The sequence below is a fragment of a genome, unplaced genomic scaffold (assembly GCF_019419815.1).
Source record: "Pyrus x bretschneideri cultivar Hongxiangsu unplaced genomic scaffold, Pyrus_bretschneideri_v1 Contig57, whole genome shotgun sequence".
Taxonomy (NCBI): Eukaryota; Viridiplantae; Streptophyta; class Magnoliopsida; order Rosales; family Rosaceae; genus Pyrus; species Pyrus x bretschneideri.
Genome location: NW_025999795.1, coordinates 2,259,447 through 2,276,466, shown reverse-complemented (window position 1 = coordinate 2,276,466; position 17,020 = coordinate 2,259,447). Strand labels below are relative to the sequence as shown.

The 17,020-nt window shown below is 39.3% G+C and overlaps 2 protein-coding genes and 2 pseudogenes across 4 annotated transcripts; 2 read left to right on the top strand and 2 right to left on the bottom strand.

Moving 5' to 3' along the window:
- The first annotated feature begins 1 nt into the window (after position 1).
- On the top strand, positions 2-3,831 carry LOC103943497 (annotated as a pseudogene).
- A 45-nt stretch (positions 3,832-3,876) lies between these two features.
- On the bottom strand, positions 3,877-6,915 carry LOC103943498 (annotated as a pseudogene).
- Positions 6,916-7,466: 551 nt separating this feature from the next.
- Positions 7,467-11,127, bottom strand: LOC103943326 (autophagy-related protein 13a). Of its 3 annotated transcripts, none has more exons than XM_009353607.3 (4): positions 10,905-11,125; positions 8,929-10,451; positions 8,655-8,836; positions 7,467-7,971 (listed from the first exon to the last, which is right to left on the bottom strand). In XM_009353607.3, the coding sequence occupies exons 2-4, from the start codon at positions 10,297-10,299 to the stop codon at positions 7,668-7,670; spliced, it is 1,857 nt and encodes a 618-aa protein (XP_009351882.1). In that variant the 5' UTR covers positions 10,300-10,451; positions 10,905-11,125; the 3' UTR covers positions 7,467-7,667. The 3 variants fall into 3 exon arrangements, with proteins under 3 accessions (XP_009351882.1, XP_009351880.1, XP_048427039.1); XM_009353605.3 differs by having other exon boundaries at positions 8,929-10,441; XM_048571082.1 differs by having other exon boundaries at positions 7,947-8,083; positions 8,929-10,441; positions 10,905-11,127.
- Positions 11,128-15,385: 4,258 nt separating this feature from the next.
- LOC103943327 (protein RESPONSE TO LOW SULFUR 3-like) lies at positions 15,386-16,147 on the top strand. Its single transcript, XM_048571152.1, has one exon. The coding sequence runs from the start codon at positions 15,450-15,452 to the stop codon at positions 15,792-15,794; it is 345 nt and encodes a 114-aa protein (XP_048427109.1). The 5' UTR covers positions 15,386-15,449; the 3' UTR covers positions 15,795-16,147.
- The last annotated feature ends 873 nt before the right edge of the window (positions 16,148-17,020 follow it).

Sequence of the window (17,020 nt, the reverse complement as noted above, 5' to 3'; positions counted from 1 at the left end):
GATGGGGCATTTTCTGTCATGCCTTGCAACTTTCTTTTCTGGAATTTTGATTGCTGCCATATGCTGTTGGGAAGTAGCACTGCTGACCTTGGTGGTTGTTCCCTTGATTCTTGTAATCGGAGGCACTTACACAAAGAAAATGAACTCCATCTCCGCCACTAGAATGCTTTACCAGTCAGAAGCTACGTCTATGGTAGAACAGGTAACTTGAGCCAAAGAACAAATCTAATTCAAGGAAAAAAACGATCCAAATGAACTAAGTTACTGATCATATTCCTGCATCACAGACAATATCTCAAATCAAAACCGTATATGCATTTGTTGGAGAATGTTCTGCGATCAAGTCTTTTTCGGATTGCATGGCAAAACAGTATTTCCTAAGCAAAGGAGAGGCTCTGATAAAGGGAGTTGGAACAGGAATGCTTCAATCTGTGTCTTTCGGTTCTTGGGCTCTCATCGTTTGGGTTGGTGCTGTTGTAGTCACAGCCAAGAGAGCAAGCGGGGGAGAAATTCTAGCAGCTGTGATGAGCATTCTATTTGGAGCTATGTAAGTAAGCAGCGTAAAAAAAAATCCATGACTGGCGGAAAGTTCTTTGAAAGAACTAACCCAACTTGGTTTGAATTTCAGATCACTGACTTATGCTGCACCGGACATGCAAATCTTTAATCAGGCAACAGCTGCAGGAACTGCAGTTTTCCAAGTGATAAATAGAAAGCCAGGTTATAAGCTACAATTCAGAAGGGAAGATACTTGAGGAGATTCATGGCAATATTGACATCCATGAAGTGCACTTTTCCTACCCGTCCAGGCCGGACAGAGCCATCCTTCAAGGGTTTTCATTGTCAATTCCAGCAGGAAAGACAGTAGCCTTTGTTGGCAGCAGTGGGTGTGGAAAGAGTACTATCATCTCCCTAGTTGCAAGATTCTATGATCCCTTAAAAGGTCTGTTACCTCTCCTCAAATTAAATGTTTGAAAATGGTTGCTTGATTTACTAACAGTGAATCACTGATCGCCGAGTGCAACCCTCAGGAGAGATTCTGATCGACAACCATAACATCAAGGATCTTGACTTGAAGTTCCTGAGGAAAAACGTAGGAGCAGTTTCACAAGAACCGGCACTGTTTGCAGGATCCATCAGTGACAACATGAAAGTTGGTAAGATGGATGCAGAAGATGAAGAGATCCAGAAAGCAGCAGTCATGGCTAATGCACATACTTTCATATCCCAACTTCCAGACCAATACTCAACAGAGGTTAGCTACTCTAACCATATATCTGAATTAACTGAAAATTTGGATTATGGACGATGTTAAGGTAACTCGTACATTTTGACTGAAATGGCGTACAGGTGGGACAAAGGGGAGTCCAGTTATCAGGAGGGCAAAAACAGAGAATCGCCATAGCAAGAGCAATTCTAAAAAATCCTCCAATTCTTCTGCTTGACGAGGCCACGAGTGCTCTTGATTCGGAGTCAGAAAAGGTGGTTCAAGATGCCCTTGACAAGGCTATGCAGGGAAGGACAGTCATCTTGATTGCACACAGGCTCTCAACTATTATCAATGCAGATATGATTGCTGTGGTAGAAAGTGGACGAGTTTCAGAAACAGGGACGCACCACAGCTTGCTTGACAGCAGCAAATTCTACAATAACTTGTTTTCTATGCAGATCATCAACCCAGTTCGCGACTCGAGGTTATTAATTCACACCTTAAAATCCCCCTTGATTAATTGTTACTCATTAATCTGCATATGACAAAAAAAAACATATCTAACCATACTACAACGTTAACTGAATAACAGAGAAACTAGTACCTCCGAAGAACCTACAAACACGCAACAACAGATTTCACTTGAAGAGATGGAACAAGACAAGGAACCTAGGGAGCCTGACAGCAATCTTAAGGAGTCTCCCAAGCATGAAGAACAGGAAAAAAGCAAAAGAGCTATATTCTTCAGGATCTGGTATGGCTTGCAAAGGGAGACCTCGGAAGGATTGCTCTCGGTTCCTTCGCAGCAGCTCTCTCAGGCATATCAAAGCCTGTCTTTGGGTATTGCATTATAAGTATTGGAGTGAAATACGTTCAGCCAGACGCTAAGAGGCATGTTGAAAAATATTCAATCGCCTTCTCTCTAATAGGATTTCTTTCGTTGTTCTCTCACACCGTGCAACATTACTTGTTTGGAATAATTGGAGAGAAGGCCATGACAAACCTAAGACTCGCTCTCTATTCAGGTATAATACACTACCAACACAATCACCTCATGTTTTCAGTATCAGTAAGTGGAATCTTTCTGCTTTAATTATATATCAGAAAACTGAAAAATTTAACCCGCTCCTTTGAAATCATGCAGGTTTACTACGCAATGAAATCGGATGGTATGAGAAACCTGAGAATGGCATTGGTTTGCTTACTTCACGGATCATCAATGACACCTCGATGGTGAAGACCATAATTGCTGATCGTATGTCTGTTATCGTTCAGTGCATCTCCTCCATACTGATTGCAACAGTTGTCAGCATGTTTGTTAACTGGAGAATGGGATTGGTAGCTTGGGCTGTGATGCCATGCCACTTCATTGGTGGTTTGGTTCAAGCCAAGTCTGCCAAAGGGTTTTCGGGTGATGCAGCTGCTACACATGCTGAACTTGTTACTCTTGCTTCTGAGTCTGCAACCAACATAAGAACTGTGGCATCCTTCTGTCACGAAGATCATATACTCAGAAAAGCCAGAATATCTCTAGAAAACCCCAAGAAGAGGTGCAGGAGAGAAAGTATCAAGTACGGCATAATTCAGGGTATTTCCCTTTGCTTATGGAACATTGCACATGCTGTTGCGTTGTGGTATACGACAGTTTTGGTTGGTAAAAATCAAGCAAGCTTTGAGAATGGCATAAGAGCGTACCAGATTTTCTCTCTCACAGTACCTTCAATTACAGAGTTATGGACACTGATTCCCACTGTCATCTCTGCCATCGGTGTGCTAACCCCTGCATTCCAAACCCTTGACCGCAAAACTGAAATCGAACCAGATACACCAGAAAGTTCAAATCCTGACAGAATTAAAGGGGATATCGAATTTCAGAATGTCAAGTTCAATTACCCTTTAAGACCGGAAGTAACTGTCCTGAACGATTTCAGTTTACAAATTGAAGCTGGAAGAAAGGTTGCTTTCGTTGGCCCAAGTGGAGCTGGAAAATCTTCCGTATTGGCCCTCCTGCTACGATTTTATGATCCAATGGAAGGAAGAATACTCATCGACGGAAAGGAGATAAGGGAATACAATTTGAGGTGGCTGAGGAGACAAATAGGACTAGTGCAACAAGAGCCTCTTCTTTTTAGCTCCTCAATTAAGCCAATATCTGCTATGGGACCGAGGAGGCTTCTGAAGCTGAAATTGTGGAGGTATCTAGGGAAGCAAACATACATGAATTTATATGTAACTTGCCTGACGGATATGAAACTGTTGTTGGGGAGAAGGGCTGCCAACTTTCAGGAGGACAAAAGCAAAGAATAGCCATAGCTAGAACACTGCTAAAGAGGCCTGCAATTCTGCTCCTCGATGAAGCAACCAGTGCCCTTGATGCTGAATCTGAGCAGTCCGTGGTGAGTGCATTGGAAGCAATAAACTTGAGAAGTCTGTCAAAAACCACACAAATTACAATTGCACATAGGCTTTCCACAATAATACACTCCGATACCATTGTCGTCATGGATAAAGGCAAGATTGTGGAGACAGGTTCGCACTCAGCCCTGATAACAGCATCAGAAGGAGTTTACTCAAGATTATATCAGCTGCAGAACTTGGGAGAAGAGTGACACATACGTACAAGCTTTTTTTTTTTTATGACAATAAAAGTTGAATAGAGAAGCACAAATGTTGCAGTACATCATATATATTGATGAATGAGTAAATTTGTTCTCAAGGGGTACAATGTATGTACACAAGAGAATACACTCGCAAACCAAGTGGAGGGCACAAGCAGTCCTTCCATCCGAAAACATTAACAAAGAGTATAAGTCTCTGCTCTTGAGCTCCAGCAAGCTTTATTCCTCAACCTCAAACGTATGTTTTACACCGGAAAGCAAGCATAAGGCGCTTTCCATGATACATGATTGTGTCGACCGCCAAATCTTCCAGGCATCCCCGACCTCTCTAGCACTCTTTCCACGCTGCCTGATTGTGTCAGCCATCAAATAACCAACATGTCCCAGATTAAGAGCTGGCCAAACAGCACAGCTCCTGGCCACTGAATAGTAAAAAGATCTGGATCCCTGAATCTTTAGCACTCTTGCACATACAAAATCCATTAACAGCAACACATTTCCTCAAAACCAACCAATCATTCTAGATCACTTGTACAGCAGAGGTCAACAAAAAAACTGCAACCGCAATTTCAGAAATCAAAATTTTCTTTTGAAGGGTGGGGGTAAACCTTCAATTTTCTCTCTCAGGGTGCATTGATCCTAAATGTATCTCATCTGTCTCTTTCCTGTCTCATTGTATACACGCGAACTATTTGTTCCTCTAGCCAAAAACGACTGGAAAAGCTTCTGCCCGGGTCTCAAATGTACAACAGGTTCCTCTAGAATTCAAGAAAGACGCTTTACATTGTCTTAAGCAACCCCTTTTCCTCCCCACTTGCAACTCCAGGATCGATATAGCACAACTGAAACAAACCGTTACATCAGATCCAGTCCTACAGAGTAATCAAAACCAAAGGCAAATGTAAGATTTAAATAGTCATTACCTGGTATTGTGCCTTTTTCAGTGTCTGAACCCCTCGTTTTACGAACTTCTGCCATCCTACCTTTTCTCTTAGTGACTTTCCAGATCTGCCGTTCTCTGCAATTATGTGTCACAACTCACAAGAGTGAAAATCCAATTGTATTCGATAGTGAATTGCAAAATAAAGGATGATAAGCCTAAGATGCACCACGGAATCATAAAAACAGGCGGCAACTTACATGGCCAGGGTCTAATATTAAGAGATTGTGTTGCTGCACGCCGTTACGTTGACCCTTGACTTGAATCCCAACAATCATTCTCGAATGTCCATCGTGTTGGAAGTACAGGGGTCTGCTCAAAAAACCTCTCTACAAATTAGACCAAATTATAAAACGCAGTGGTTTTATGCATATTGCACTCTTGGTACTACAGCTACTCATCAAAACAGAAACTTACGTTTTGTCACTGACAATGACCTGATGATTGCCAGATTTGGTAGAATTATTATCAGAAAAGTAGTTCCAAATCCAATCAATGAGAACCTGATGACCCTTGCTTTTCCTTGTAAACTTATTTCCTGAATTCTCATCACTAGTTTTACCCATAGAGTCACCAAGTTGGATACTAGAACATCCCGACTTTTCAAGTCCACTGGAACTTGCTTGAGTAGTATCATGATTAAATACCAACAAATACCTATCCGTCAGGCCACGAACCTGGATTGCTTTCCTCTTTCCGCCATTATGTATTCTCTTTACCTCTTTCCCAAGACTTGAACCAGGAAGAGAAGGATAAAATGATTTAAGTTCCTTGGGACCAAAATCCACCACCCTTGCTCACAGTCCAAAAGAACGGAAAAGGGCAGCACATTCAGTAGCACCAATCCATTTTCTCGAGCCATAAACGTTCTCAGCAAAATGATCAGAATCAAGTGTGTCAAAACCCTTTCCCCAAGCAATCTCAAGCCACCTTTGAAGTGATGGGATATCAGGAACAAAACCTGAACCACGAAACAAAACCTCCCGAGCTTCTTGCCTTTGCACAAGCAAGTGGGAGCTAAGCATTTGGATGTTATGCCACCCGCAACCCCACCCCTTGTCCTCGGATTGAATGCTCTGAAAATGATCAATATAACCGGACACAATGGTGGTTGCATTTCCACGTTCTAACTCCAAACAGCCTCTAAGCAATGCCATTAAGCCACCTTAAATCTTGTGGAAAGTAGTCTCAGTCTGTAGAGCAATCAAGCAAGAAACATTCTCCAAAATGGCAATTCACCGATTGCTTGATCTTTCTGCAACGCATATCAATACGAAACTAACAAGTTGGCAGACTGACTTCGGATTACAGCTTGAACGAAGAATAACAAGAATAGCACAAACAAAAAAAGTATTATCTTTTCTAAGCAAAACGAATAAAAATCTGTTCTTCTATCCTGTATGCTTTCAAAGAGCAAGGAATAAGGGCTTGTTTGGGACTGCTTCTGTAGGAATCACTTGTGCTCAAAAGTGTTTCTGCTACAAGTGCTTCTATGAGTCTATGGTTTTTCTTTTACATCATTAGCGCTTTTGATGGCCAGAAAACACTTTCAGCGATTCGAAAGCAATTCCGAAAAGAGTAACGGGGAGAAAGTAAAAGAGTAACTACCATGGCTGATGGAGGTGAAGAAGGAGCAAGAGCAAGCTGTTGGGCAAATTCCAAATCCCTCGCCAGTTGCTTATCGACCTCATCATCCTCAACCTCCTCGAAGTGACCGTTGGCATGCCTGCAACTTGAATTCATACAATCACAATATCAAAGACATCAAAAATCCACCTAAAAAAAAGGATTTATTTATTTGCAGCATATTGTAGTACCTTTCAAGTGCTGAGGACGGAACTGTCAAATCACAGAACGGGCAACACGAATATCCATTGCTCCGATACGAGATTATCAACCCGATACACTATTTTCACGGCGGCGGAGCTGCTGAAGAACGCCGAGGGCCTCCGCCGGTGCGCGCGCTTTGCTTTGCTCTTGCTCGAACAGCGCGGTTACTCTTTCTTTTTCAACCACGCACGTGTGTTTGCACACCTCACGTGAGAGTGAATATTCGGCGGCGCAAGATACCGCAGCCGAAACAGTCAATTATACCCTTACTATTTTGTACTTATTTTACCTTATTCTCGTACTGACCTCAGGGTCATTTGTCGTATTCTTGTCAATTTACATAGCACAGCAAATTAGAGTTCAATTTAGACCGAGCAAACAAGTTGTGCTTATCGTGTTCGTGTTGTTTTTGTGTTATATTTATTATCTTAAAGGATCGTGTCGTGTCAAATTATTTATTTTAACAGGTAACCCGATAACGACCTGATTCATTAACCAATTGTGTCGAGTTACTAGGTAATGCAAGAAATTGTCATCTTAATGTCTAGATCTTACAAACGATATCTTATTTGTTTCTTAACAGATGATCCTATACCGACCCGACTCGTTATCAGGTTGATCTGAAATCTGTTATTTTCATGTCAAGTTAACAAATCGTACATAAAATTGTCAGGCCTAATTCGGTTCCTTCGAGGTCCATTTTCTTTTTCAATATCTAATATGTTATTGATTCTAATTTTGATTCTGTTATTTTTTTTCCATCGTCAAGAAGATTATCCAAATGTGTCAAATTCTAAGTTTTTGCTCGGATGCTGTGTGTGTGTGTGTGTGTGAGAGAGAGAGAGAGAGAGAGAGAGAGAGATGAATGTAAGGTATAAACACCGTCTAAACATTAACGGCCATTAAAATCCCAGTAACAGATTTAACGATAGTAACTAAGTTTTGGGTCATGATATATACAGGCTGTTAATCCTCCATTCATTCTATTCACATGAAAATGTATGTTTTTTTCTTTTAAGACGTTGAAACCATAGCGCGGCAATGGCGCTCAACTCGGGCAATAGACTCTTTACGATTCATCTTTGGCAAGCACCCCCATTCCGCTTTTAGAGAGAAGAAGGTCTTTCATTTCTCGGTAACTTCTGAGCTCCTCCAGTGCATCAGATGTCTTCCGAGGCATAAGGAAACCAGAAGCCGTAGCAACTCCTCCCTCATGCTCATTCTTCCCGGACTGGGATGAGTAACAACTTGAATCTTGGCGCAGAGGCGGAGCCGTCTTCAGCATCTGAACCAGAACGCCGACAGCAGCATCTTGTGATTTTCTACCCATTGGCAGTGACTGAGATATGAACTCTGAAGGCCCTTTGCTGTCACTGTTCACCCAAAATGTGAAAAGAGAAATATAAGATGATACGGGGCAAGCTACTCATCTTTGCAGCAAGCAATATCCCAAATGTACATTCAGATCAAGTGTATACGATAAGCCTAGAAAAGACACGTCAATTCAAGTCATTCAAAGTAATTAACCTGTCAACTATAGTAATCATATGTTTCCATTTCTTACGTTTTTCAACATACCATAGCACATTACCATAAAAAATTCCAGTTACGGAAACTACAGTTACAATCTCTAATGGAGCTGAAAGAAATAGAACCAAATATATCAGATTTTGGGTGCAGTGGTGCAGTGCTTGCAGACAAAGTGAATTCCGTTACAAGAGCTGAACCAAGCAAACGATAGATGATCATGTACACAAACACACTAGTTTTAACTTAATCACAGGGATCCAGGTAGAAATAGACCAAACTATGTTCTTTTTTATGCTTCTTTTATCCATCATAAAACCCAGCAATTTAAGAAGCCGAAAGCAAATAAACATTAAGGTGAGAAGCATAAAAAATGCATGTAGTAAAGTAGTCATAACAATGGTGGTGGAATTAATATAATACAATTGCTGGAAGATTCGATCAAAAAAGGGCCATGACCACATATATAGATATAGCATAAAGATTCGACCAGAATAAAAAAGTATACACCGTAAAAATTATTAAGTACCTGGTTTGAGAATCTGATGTATCAACATCATCCACGTCGAAAGGACATGAGATATCAAAATCATCCAAATCGTCCTGGAAAGACAATCTACTAGAGCTTCTAGAAAATCCAACACGTGGTGAGCCACTAGACGACAACAATCCTGAGAAACGCCCTGAATCATCTTTGCTGTCTTTCGTCACCTATGAAACAAACAAAAACTGGTTTTACTAGAAACCATGAGAAACAATTAACTTCAAGACCAGAGGTTGCTTAATCGGGAAACAGGGACTACCTTCTGACCAATGTAATGATTCAAATTTCCAGGGTGAGTCTCTCCGGCCCTTGAAACCTCCAATTTTCTGAATGCCCTGATTCCTGATGGAGACTCTTGACAGGAATGATCATTTCTTGAGCTTCTGGATGATAAAGGAGGAAGAGAATTTCTACTTGGATCAGAAAAATTGGGGGATAAGCATCTAGGGCTTCTGCCCCCCATTGGAAGGGGGATGCTTACAGGGGCACTTCCCGAACGAATTCGAGTTTGCATAGGACTGAAATGACCACTGGACAAGTATGTTGGGGGAGATGGCGATGGGGATGCCGAAAATGGAGGTGAAAGCTGATACTCATCAGAACTCACATTTCTTCGATGACTTAGAGATCTAAAGTTTTGACCTCTGTTAGCAAATGTATCAATAGGAGGAGATCCAACATCATATGACATAGGAGATGCACGATATGCTGGTGGAGATCCAGGTTTCTTGTGCACAAAGGAAGGTGACCTGTGGAAGCCACTTGTCCAGCTGTGTGGGTGTTGGTGTGGCGCACCAGATGGTGGTCGTGCTCCTCCCAACGTAAAGGAAGTTGCACTAAAACCCTTCTCTGATGAGGGGAAAGACCTCAGCGGGTCAGTGGCAGGACTACCAACATAATCAGTAATTATCCTTGGTGGCATTGGTACTGAAGGCTCGAGATTGAAATCAGCTAGTGTTGAACGGTAAGTCACAGATAAAGAAAGGCGGCCAGGATGAGCCTCTACGGGAGCAAAACTGTGCTCCTCCATTAGTTCCTCCTCCGCCCTTGAGAATGGATCTCTAAGTGAAGACACCTTGTAGATGATATCAAAATTGTAAGTCTGACTAGATGTACTTAGCTGTCTAAAGATCCTATAAGCTGGAAGAAGCCTCATATACGAATAAAGGGTACGTAAAAGTATGATGGACTTCTTGTATGTTTTCTTGTAAGAGGCCGAAGTGTCACCAGTTTGAGGAGCCACAACCCGTGGAGTTTCGTACTGGACAACCCACCTCTCTATGATCGTCTCAACAGATGTCCCCTCCACAGAATTCACATACAGATTGTCAATAGAAGAAGAACTAGGTCCTCCATGAACAAGTATTATGTCAATTATCATCGGATCCATTACATTTCTGTGCCAAAAATTCAAATTCTCAAGAGCTGCAGGGCGGTCCCCTAGTATTAAGTTAAACCACTTGTCACTCTTTCTCACTCGAGTAGCAGATGACAGGTCACCGCTGCGATCATGCGGGTGAAGAGAAGGAATCCTAGAGTCCAAAACAATATGCAAGCTCTTCAACAGAAATTGGGAAACTATCTGTTCCATTTTCCCCGATTCTAGCTGAGAATAATTCTGAAAGTCCATAATTCCTCAAAATTAAACCTTTAACCAGAGCCCCACTCCCTCTTATACAGCATTTCACTCAGAAGCAACCGGTACCCACAAAAACCACTCCTTGCCCAAATCACTCAAAAACAACAACATGAATTCGGATAAAGTCTCGATCCTGCATTAAACTATAGAACTATTTGATGTGCACCAATGCAATTATCGGATTAAACGAACAGACGAAAGCAGTGAAAATTAAACACCCACTTCAAAAAACCTTTTTCAACCAAAGGTTAGTACTTCAGAAGTGCCAGAACAAAATTAAATCAACAATTGACCAAGATGATAATGCAAGAAACAAAAATGGAGCAAAATCAGATGACCCATATAAAACCCACATCCAAAATTCAATATGCAAAGCATTCAATGACCCATTAAGCATCTGAAAGTAACGGATCAAGCATATCGGGTAAATGGGTCCTCCGATGATTCAACAAGAAGATCACGAAATTCGTAATAAATTAACAATCTTAATCAAACTATAAATAATCAGATTACGTTAAAAACGGGATATCTAATCTTCCCAGATGATATTGAAAACGAAGTCAGAAAAATAAATGATGCGGAAACAGGAAACTTACTGAAAGGGAAGAGCGATGGTAAATTTGGAGTTTTCTTCTGCAATGCAAGAGAGAGAGAGAGAGAGAGAGAGAGCCCACGTATTCCCCTTCTTCTTCTTGTTGCTCAATTTGATTGATTGTTTTGAATTTTAAGTGAACATTTCAAATTTTGTTGAATAAAAAAATGGCTCAATCATTTGCTTTGGGTTATGTCATTGCAAGTGGTCTGGCTACTGGAGGCGGCGGCGGACAAGGGGGGGATAAACTTGAAAGGATTTGGATCCTCTCCTGCGCTATCGGAGAGGATTCTCTCGATTAATCATCGTGAACCGTTGAATTTTTATCCAACGGTTACAAATGGGAGGTTCCTTTAAAGTTATAATGATTGTAGCCGTTGGATAAAAATCAAACAGTCCACGATGATTGGTCAGGAGAATCCTGTACATTAGCTCAGGAGAGGATCCAAATCCAACTTGAAAGATGATGGTCGATTTATTACTTTAAAATTAAGATTTTTTTTAATTAAAATGATCATTGAAATTGGTATAATCTCTTACTTTGATTTTTAAAATTTAAAATCGATAAAAGTGGTACCTGAGTTTATCCACCGTCAATCATTCATGAAAAATCTCTATTAAATAAAGATTAAATGATAAAAATATCCTCAATTTATTAACCAATTAACCAAAATGATTTGACAAAAATTGAGGGTAGTTTTTTCATTTTATTCTTATTTAACAAAGATTTTTCATTAAAAACCAAAATAATTAACGGTGAACAAACTCAGAAAATACGTTTATCGACTTCAAATCTCAAGAATCAAAGTTAAGAATTATATTAATGTTAATGATCATTGAGGTAAAAAAGCCTTCAATTCTTACGCTCAAGATGAGGACAAAAAAATAATATAATTCATGGCACCCCGTCGAAGATGCCAATGGACAAGTAGTGGGCAATATTGACCATATTGGGCCTTTGGAGAGTCGTAACTCGTAAGCCCAATCCATCAAATTCATAAACTGCACGGGAGTCTAATCTCGTATTGTCTTTTCGGCCCAACGTCCATTAACCATTTTAAAATTAACATTTTTAGAGCGATAATTATTTTATATTTACTCTTTGTATTTGAAATATATGAAAAGGAAAATGCTTTGAACAACTTAAAATAATTTGTGGTCTTTTAGTTTTAAGACTCGTCTGGAAGTACTTTTAAAATAACTGAAATTGAATTTAGAGAAAATGTTTTTGGGTTCCAAAAATACTTGAAGTGTTTTCTGTAAGAAACATTAGTGTGCTTCTTTCAAAAAGCATTTTAAGTGTTTTTTTAAGATTTACTTACATTTTTACTAAGAATTAGTTCCAAAAATATTTTCACTAAAAACACTTTCAATCATTTTACAAGCACTTTTAAACGAACTTCTAGTTTTAATTATTACACGGGTGCCATCGAGCTTTAAAAAGCAAGAGTTGACAATAACACATGACGGCAATTTGTGTTTGTTGGGTGGAGGGTATGTCATAATCCATAAAATCATACATAGAAAAGGGAAGATTAGAATGATTAATCGTCAGGGTGCCAAATATTCACTTTAATTTTATCTTTCACTGGTACCAACTAATTCTATTAATTGTCATAAATACAGTTTAATACACAAAATGTCATAATACAAGTAATTAAATTTGTTTTTTTTTAAGTATCCAACCACTTTTATTATAAAATTTTATGTCTTGAAAACTGACTGTGTTTCTGTGACATTGAAAATTTTCTTTCATAAAGTGGGTCTTCTCACCAATTTTATGTTAGCTCTATGAGTGTGGTTCTAGTTTAATTGCTCATAAATTTGGTCTTTCTTTAAGCCGCTAGTGTGATTAGATGGGTTGGCCAAAATAATATACTTAGCAACTAAGCACTCGAGGTCAATCGTTATTTTCGTAATTTTTAAAGTAATTAATTTAAAAAATGATTTGACAAGCAAAAGTTGGCACTGGATGTTGGTCCAATTCGAAATAGCACTTATGTCACAATTAAAAGGACAACAATGGTAGGAATGGCCACAAACCTTCCACGGACCCGAGTTGAGATGGAATAGTACTATTCACACAACTTTTTTTATTTCTCACGCACAATTCTGAATTTTTTATCATTATATCAAATAAATTGAACAAGATTAATGAAAAAAAATTAACAACAATACAAGGAGGTAAAAATAAGCGTGTGATACTATAAATAGCACTATCTGTTAAGATAATATAACGAAAAATAATCAGCATTTAGAAAGATGCACTCATTTGTTTACCATTTATATTCATATTACATCCACATAAATAAAAGTAAACATGGAATAAGTCGTCGGTAAAAATTGGAGATCTAATGTTTTAGATTACATTTTTTCACATTTTCAAAGTAATTTGATCTGAAACTTTCTTTTTTGTCTAAATTATGGACAGAAGATGGCATATACCTTTATTCAACTTAATAAGCTCATGAAGCACAATGCTTATAAGGGCAAATGGACATTGGAACCAAGTGGTCCTACGACCACCTGTATCTTTGGTACATGTCATTTCATGCCTACTAAATGTTTGATTGTTCGTAATGAATCAGGAGGTTTTTTGGCTGCTAAATGTGGGAAGTTTTCTGATATTTTCTCACCCCTCCAAGCGGAGGTTGTGGCGGTACAGGTTGACTTGATTTGGGCATTTGAAAGGGGATTTACAAACTTATTATGTGAGAGTGACTCGCTTCAAATTGTGGAGGTTGTATGTGATTCTTTTGTCAATCTGTCTTCCATCGGACAAGTGATAGATGACATCAAGGCCATTGTTTCTATAGTCACTGAAGTTTCTTTTACCCACACTCGCCGGCAACGGCGGCAAGCTAACGGGGTTGCTCATAGGCTAGCTCGTATTGGTTTATCTGTGGATCAATTTCGTGAGTGGTTAGGATCTCCTCCTAGTATTATTGTGGATACTGGTTGAGGATTGTTCATTTCCCTAATTTTCCTTTGATTCATTGTAATGCCTTATTATTGAAATACAGCTGCTATCACTTCCTTCAAAAAAAAAAAAAAATGTTTGACAATACTCGATAAGTTACATCAATAATACTCGACAAATAGATAGAACAAATTAAATAACTCTATTTCTTTACACAAAAATTTGAAACACTACATATCTAGTATTTATCAAAAAATTATTAACATTTATTCATTCACTCGGAATTTTCATCGTGTCACCGCATGCTCATTGCGTAACCCAACTTTATGAAGATAAGGACGGCCCGCCCAATAGTTTGTCAATCAAGTGTCTTATGCAACCACGAAAGGCCACGGTGCTCCTTTAAAAAAAAATTAAAATCCATTTTTCACATAGACGGATAAAACTAATACTATTTATTTAAAAGTGTTATTAAAATAATTGAAAGCGTTTTTAATGAAAATGTTTTTGTGTTCTAAAAGTGTTAATGATTTACTTGCATTTTTACTAAAAATTTGTTCCAAAAACACTCTTATCTAAAACGTTTTCAATTATTTTAAAAACACCTACAAACGTCAATATTAATAATGTGAGATAACAGTGAAAAATTTGGTCAGCTATATTGACGTTAACCAAATCAAGCTTCTTCGTTATTTGTTTGTATTTACATATAATTTGGTAACAAAAAACGTTACTAAGTATCTAGTGAGGAGATGATTAGTTAATCGGAGATAACCACATACGAATTATATTATGCTTCGGGTATCTTATAATTCAAAGTTTTTAATCATAAAATTTTTAATTAAAAATTAATAATCAAGATTTGACAGTTAAAAACATTAGAATACATTATGAGTTCATATGGTGGTCATCGATTTTTGGGCCAAGACTTGAACGTGCTCGACGACTCGCTTCTAAGGTCATCTCCAACCTACACAGTCAAAGGGCTATAACGTTAAAAATAGTTAAGAAGGACACAAAAACCATCTCTAACAAAGAATTAGACCAAAGGGCTTGTGGACCCCACCAGACCCAAACCCTCATGCCAGCAAGCTAGCCATTTCTAGCAAGCCAGCCAACCCTCTAGCCCCCCCCCCCCCCCCCCAAGCGCCAAAATGTCAAGCTTGACATTTTGCCAGCCCTCCAGCTCAGCCCATTTGAATGCTAACGGCTACTAGGCGTTAGCATGACGCCAACTAATAACGGCTAGTTAACGTTACACTACCGTCAGATTACCGTTTAACGACGTCTTTAGTCCAAGTGGGTCCCTCCAAGTATCATTCCATTAAAGTTAGTCCATGCACGTAATAGACATGGAATTACACTAACTTTTAAGTCCAGTTCGATCTAATAAAAGTTAGTAATGGCAAACGAACGTTCCTCAAATAAAATAGAATTTTGACACTACAAAGAGTTAGGATGACAGATGCAAATGCGTAAGCAGAGTCACAAATTCGAAACCAAAGCATTTACATTGAACCTGGACACCTTTTGTTGGCCTATATAAACGTACTCTGCGCACCGCAACTCACAAAACACTTTGTATTTTCCGTTATCTGAGAGCTGTGAGCTTCTTCTAGTCGAACAAAAATGGCGGTAACGAAGCAACTGCCGGCGGCGGAAGAAGAGAAGCTGCTGAGGCAGAGGAACGCGGAATTGGAGAGGGAGTTGAGGAAGAGCCAGGAGAGGGAGGAGCGGATGAAGGCGGAGCTCCAGAGGGCCCGCGAAAGGCTCCGAGTCGCCGAGGAGGCGGAGGAGCGCCTCTGCTCGCAGCTTGGTGAGCTCGAAGCCGAGGCAGTCGATCAGGCGCGGATGGATCATGCCCGGATTCTGGCCCTCGTGGACAAGCTCTCGCAGGCCCAGCGCCTCCTCCAGGCTTCTGCCGTTGCCCTGCCACCGGGACTCGCTTCCACTGACAGCCTGGTTAAAACTTGAGTTACTAACCGCTTCCTCTTCTGTAACTGTTCTTGGTCGTGTTGTTGGTTGTAATTAGAGGCGGATCCTTTCCTCAACCACCAAGTTTGGGCATCCGGCCGTTGAAATTTGATCAACTGCTAAAGTTATTATAACTTTTAAAGTAGACTCTATTTGTAGTCATTGGATCAAATTTCAATGACTTAAATTTCCGAATTTGGTAAATTAGGAGGAAGAGATCTAGAGATGATCATTTTCTGTAATTAGAGTAGTATAGAGAAATCTGACCCGTTGAGGTGTTAATATCTCAAACCAATAATGTACTTCTGTAGCTAAGTCTTATCATGAAAAAATGGATGAGTTTTTCGTTGTAATTTGGGCGTGTACGTGTTGTGTATTATTAAGTTGTTTGACGATTTGAATCATTTGATTCATTTTCTTCCCCTTCAAGGAAAACAAATATATAGGGAAGAAGAGATCAATATTGTTTTGCAATTCTTGTTCTTGGTGTTAGCAATTTCTCCGTCCGGTTGATAGTCTTAAAATGCTCATTCGGTGTCGATTATATCATATTGGATTGGATAACTCGGCAGGTTTAATGCATGTTGAATGAAAAATTGATGTCTATTTTGTTTAAGCTGAAATGGGATATCTTCATTAACTTACACTGAATTTAGTGAATTTTTCACTGAGGAGGCCACCATAGTTTGTGACTGAGATTTTTTAGTGTGTTCAGAATACGGGTACAGACATCATACATTAATATACAAGTGGATGAAATTTTAAGAAAAAAAAAACGTTTCCCCCACTTTAATAATAATATGACATACCAGTCTGTTTTTGGAACACATTAAAAGAATACGTCACTTTGAAGATTGTGAACAGAAGAGAATAATTAATTTTGTAGGGTAATTAACTGATTATGATCAGTAATTGAATTAATTAGAGCAAAGGAGAGCAAAATGGTAAGTGAAAAAGGGTCCACCATGACCGTAAGTGCTAAAACTGAACGGTGGAAACGAAGCTGGAGGAAAGCCATCGATGGTGCCACATGGGTCCACACACTATTCCAATTTACGTGCTTGCCTAATCCTCTCTTTTTCTTATTACTTGCATAAGATAGATTCATAATCAAATAATGTTACGGTTCAATAATATATTGTTACGTGCAAATTTTTTTTCACATGACAATGTACTATTAAATCGAGACGCTATAGTAGCGGTGAACCTATTTCATATAAATTGCT

Coding starts and splice junctions, on each gene's coding strand:
- LOC103943326 (XM_009353607.3), bottom strand. CDS start 10,299: ATGGACTTTCAGAATTATTCTCAGCTAGAATCGGGGAAAATGGAACAG. Junction 8,837..8,928: donor ATCATTACATTGGTCAGAAG/GTAGTCCCTGTT, acceptor TTTGTTTCATAG/GTGACGAAAGACAGCAAAGA. Junction 7,972..8,654: donor ACATCAGATTCTCAAACCAG/GTACTTAATAAT, acceptor TTGGGTGAACAG/TGACAGCAAAGGGCCTTCAG.
- LOC103943327 (XM_048571152.1), top strand. CDS start 15,450: ATGGCGGTAACGAAGCAACTGCCGGCGGCGGAAGAAGAGAAGCTGCTG.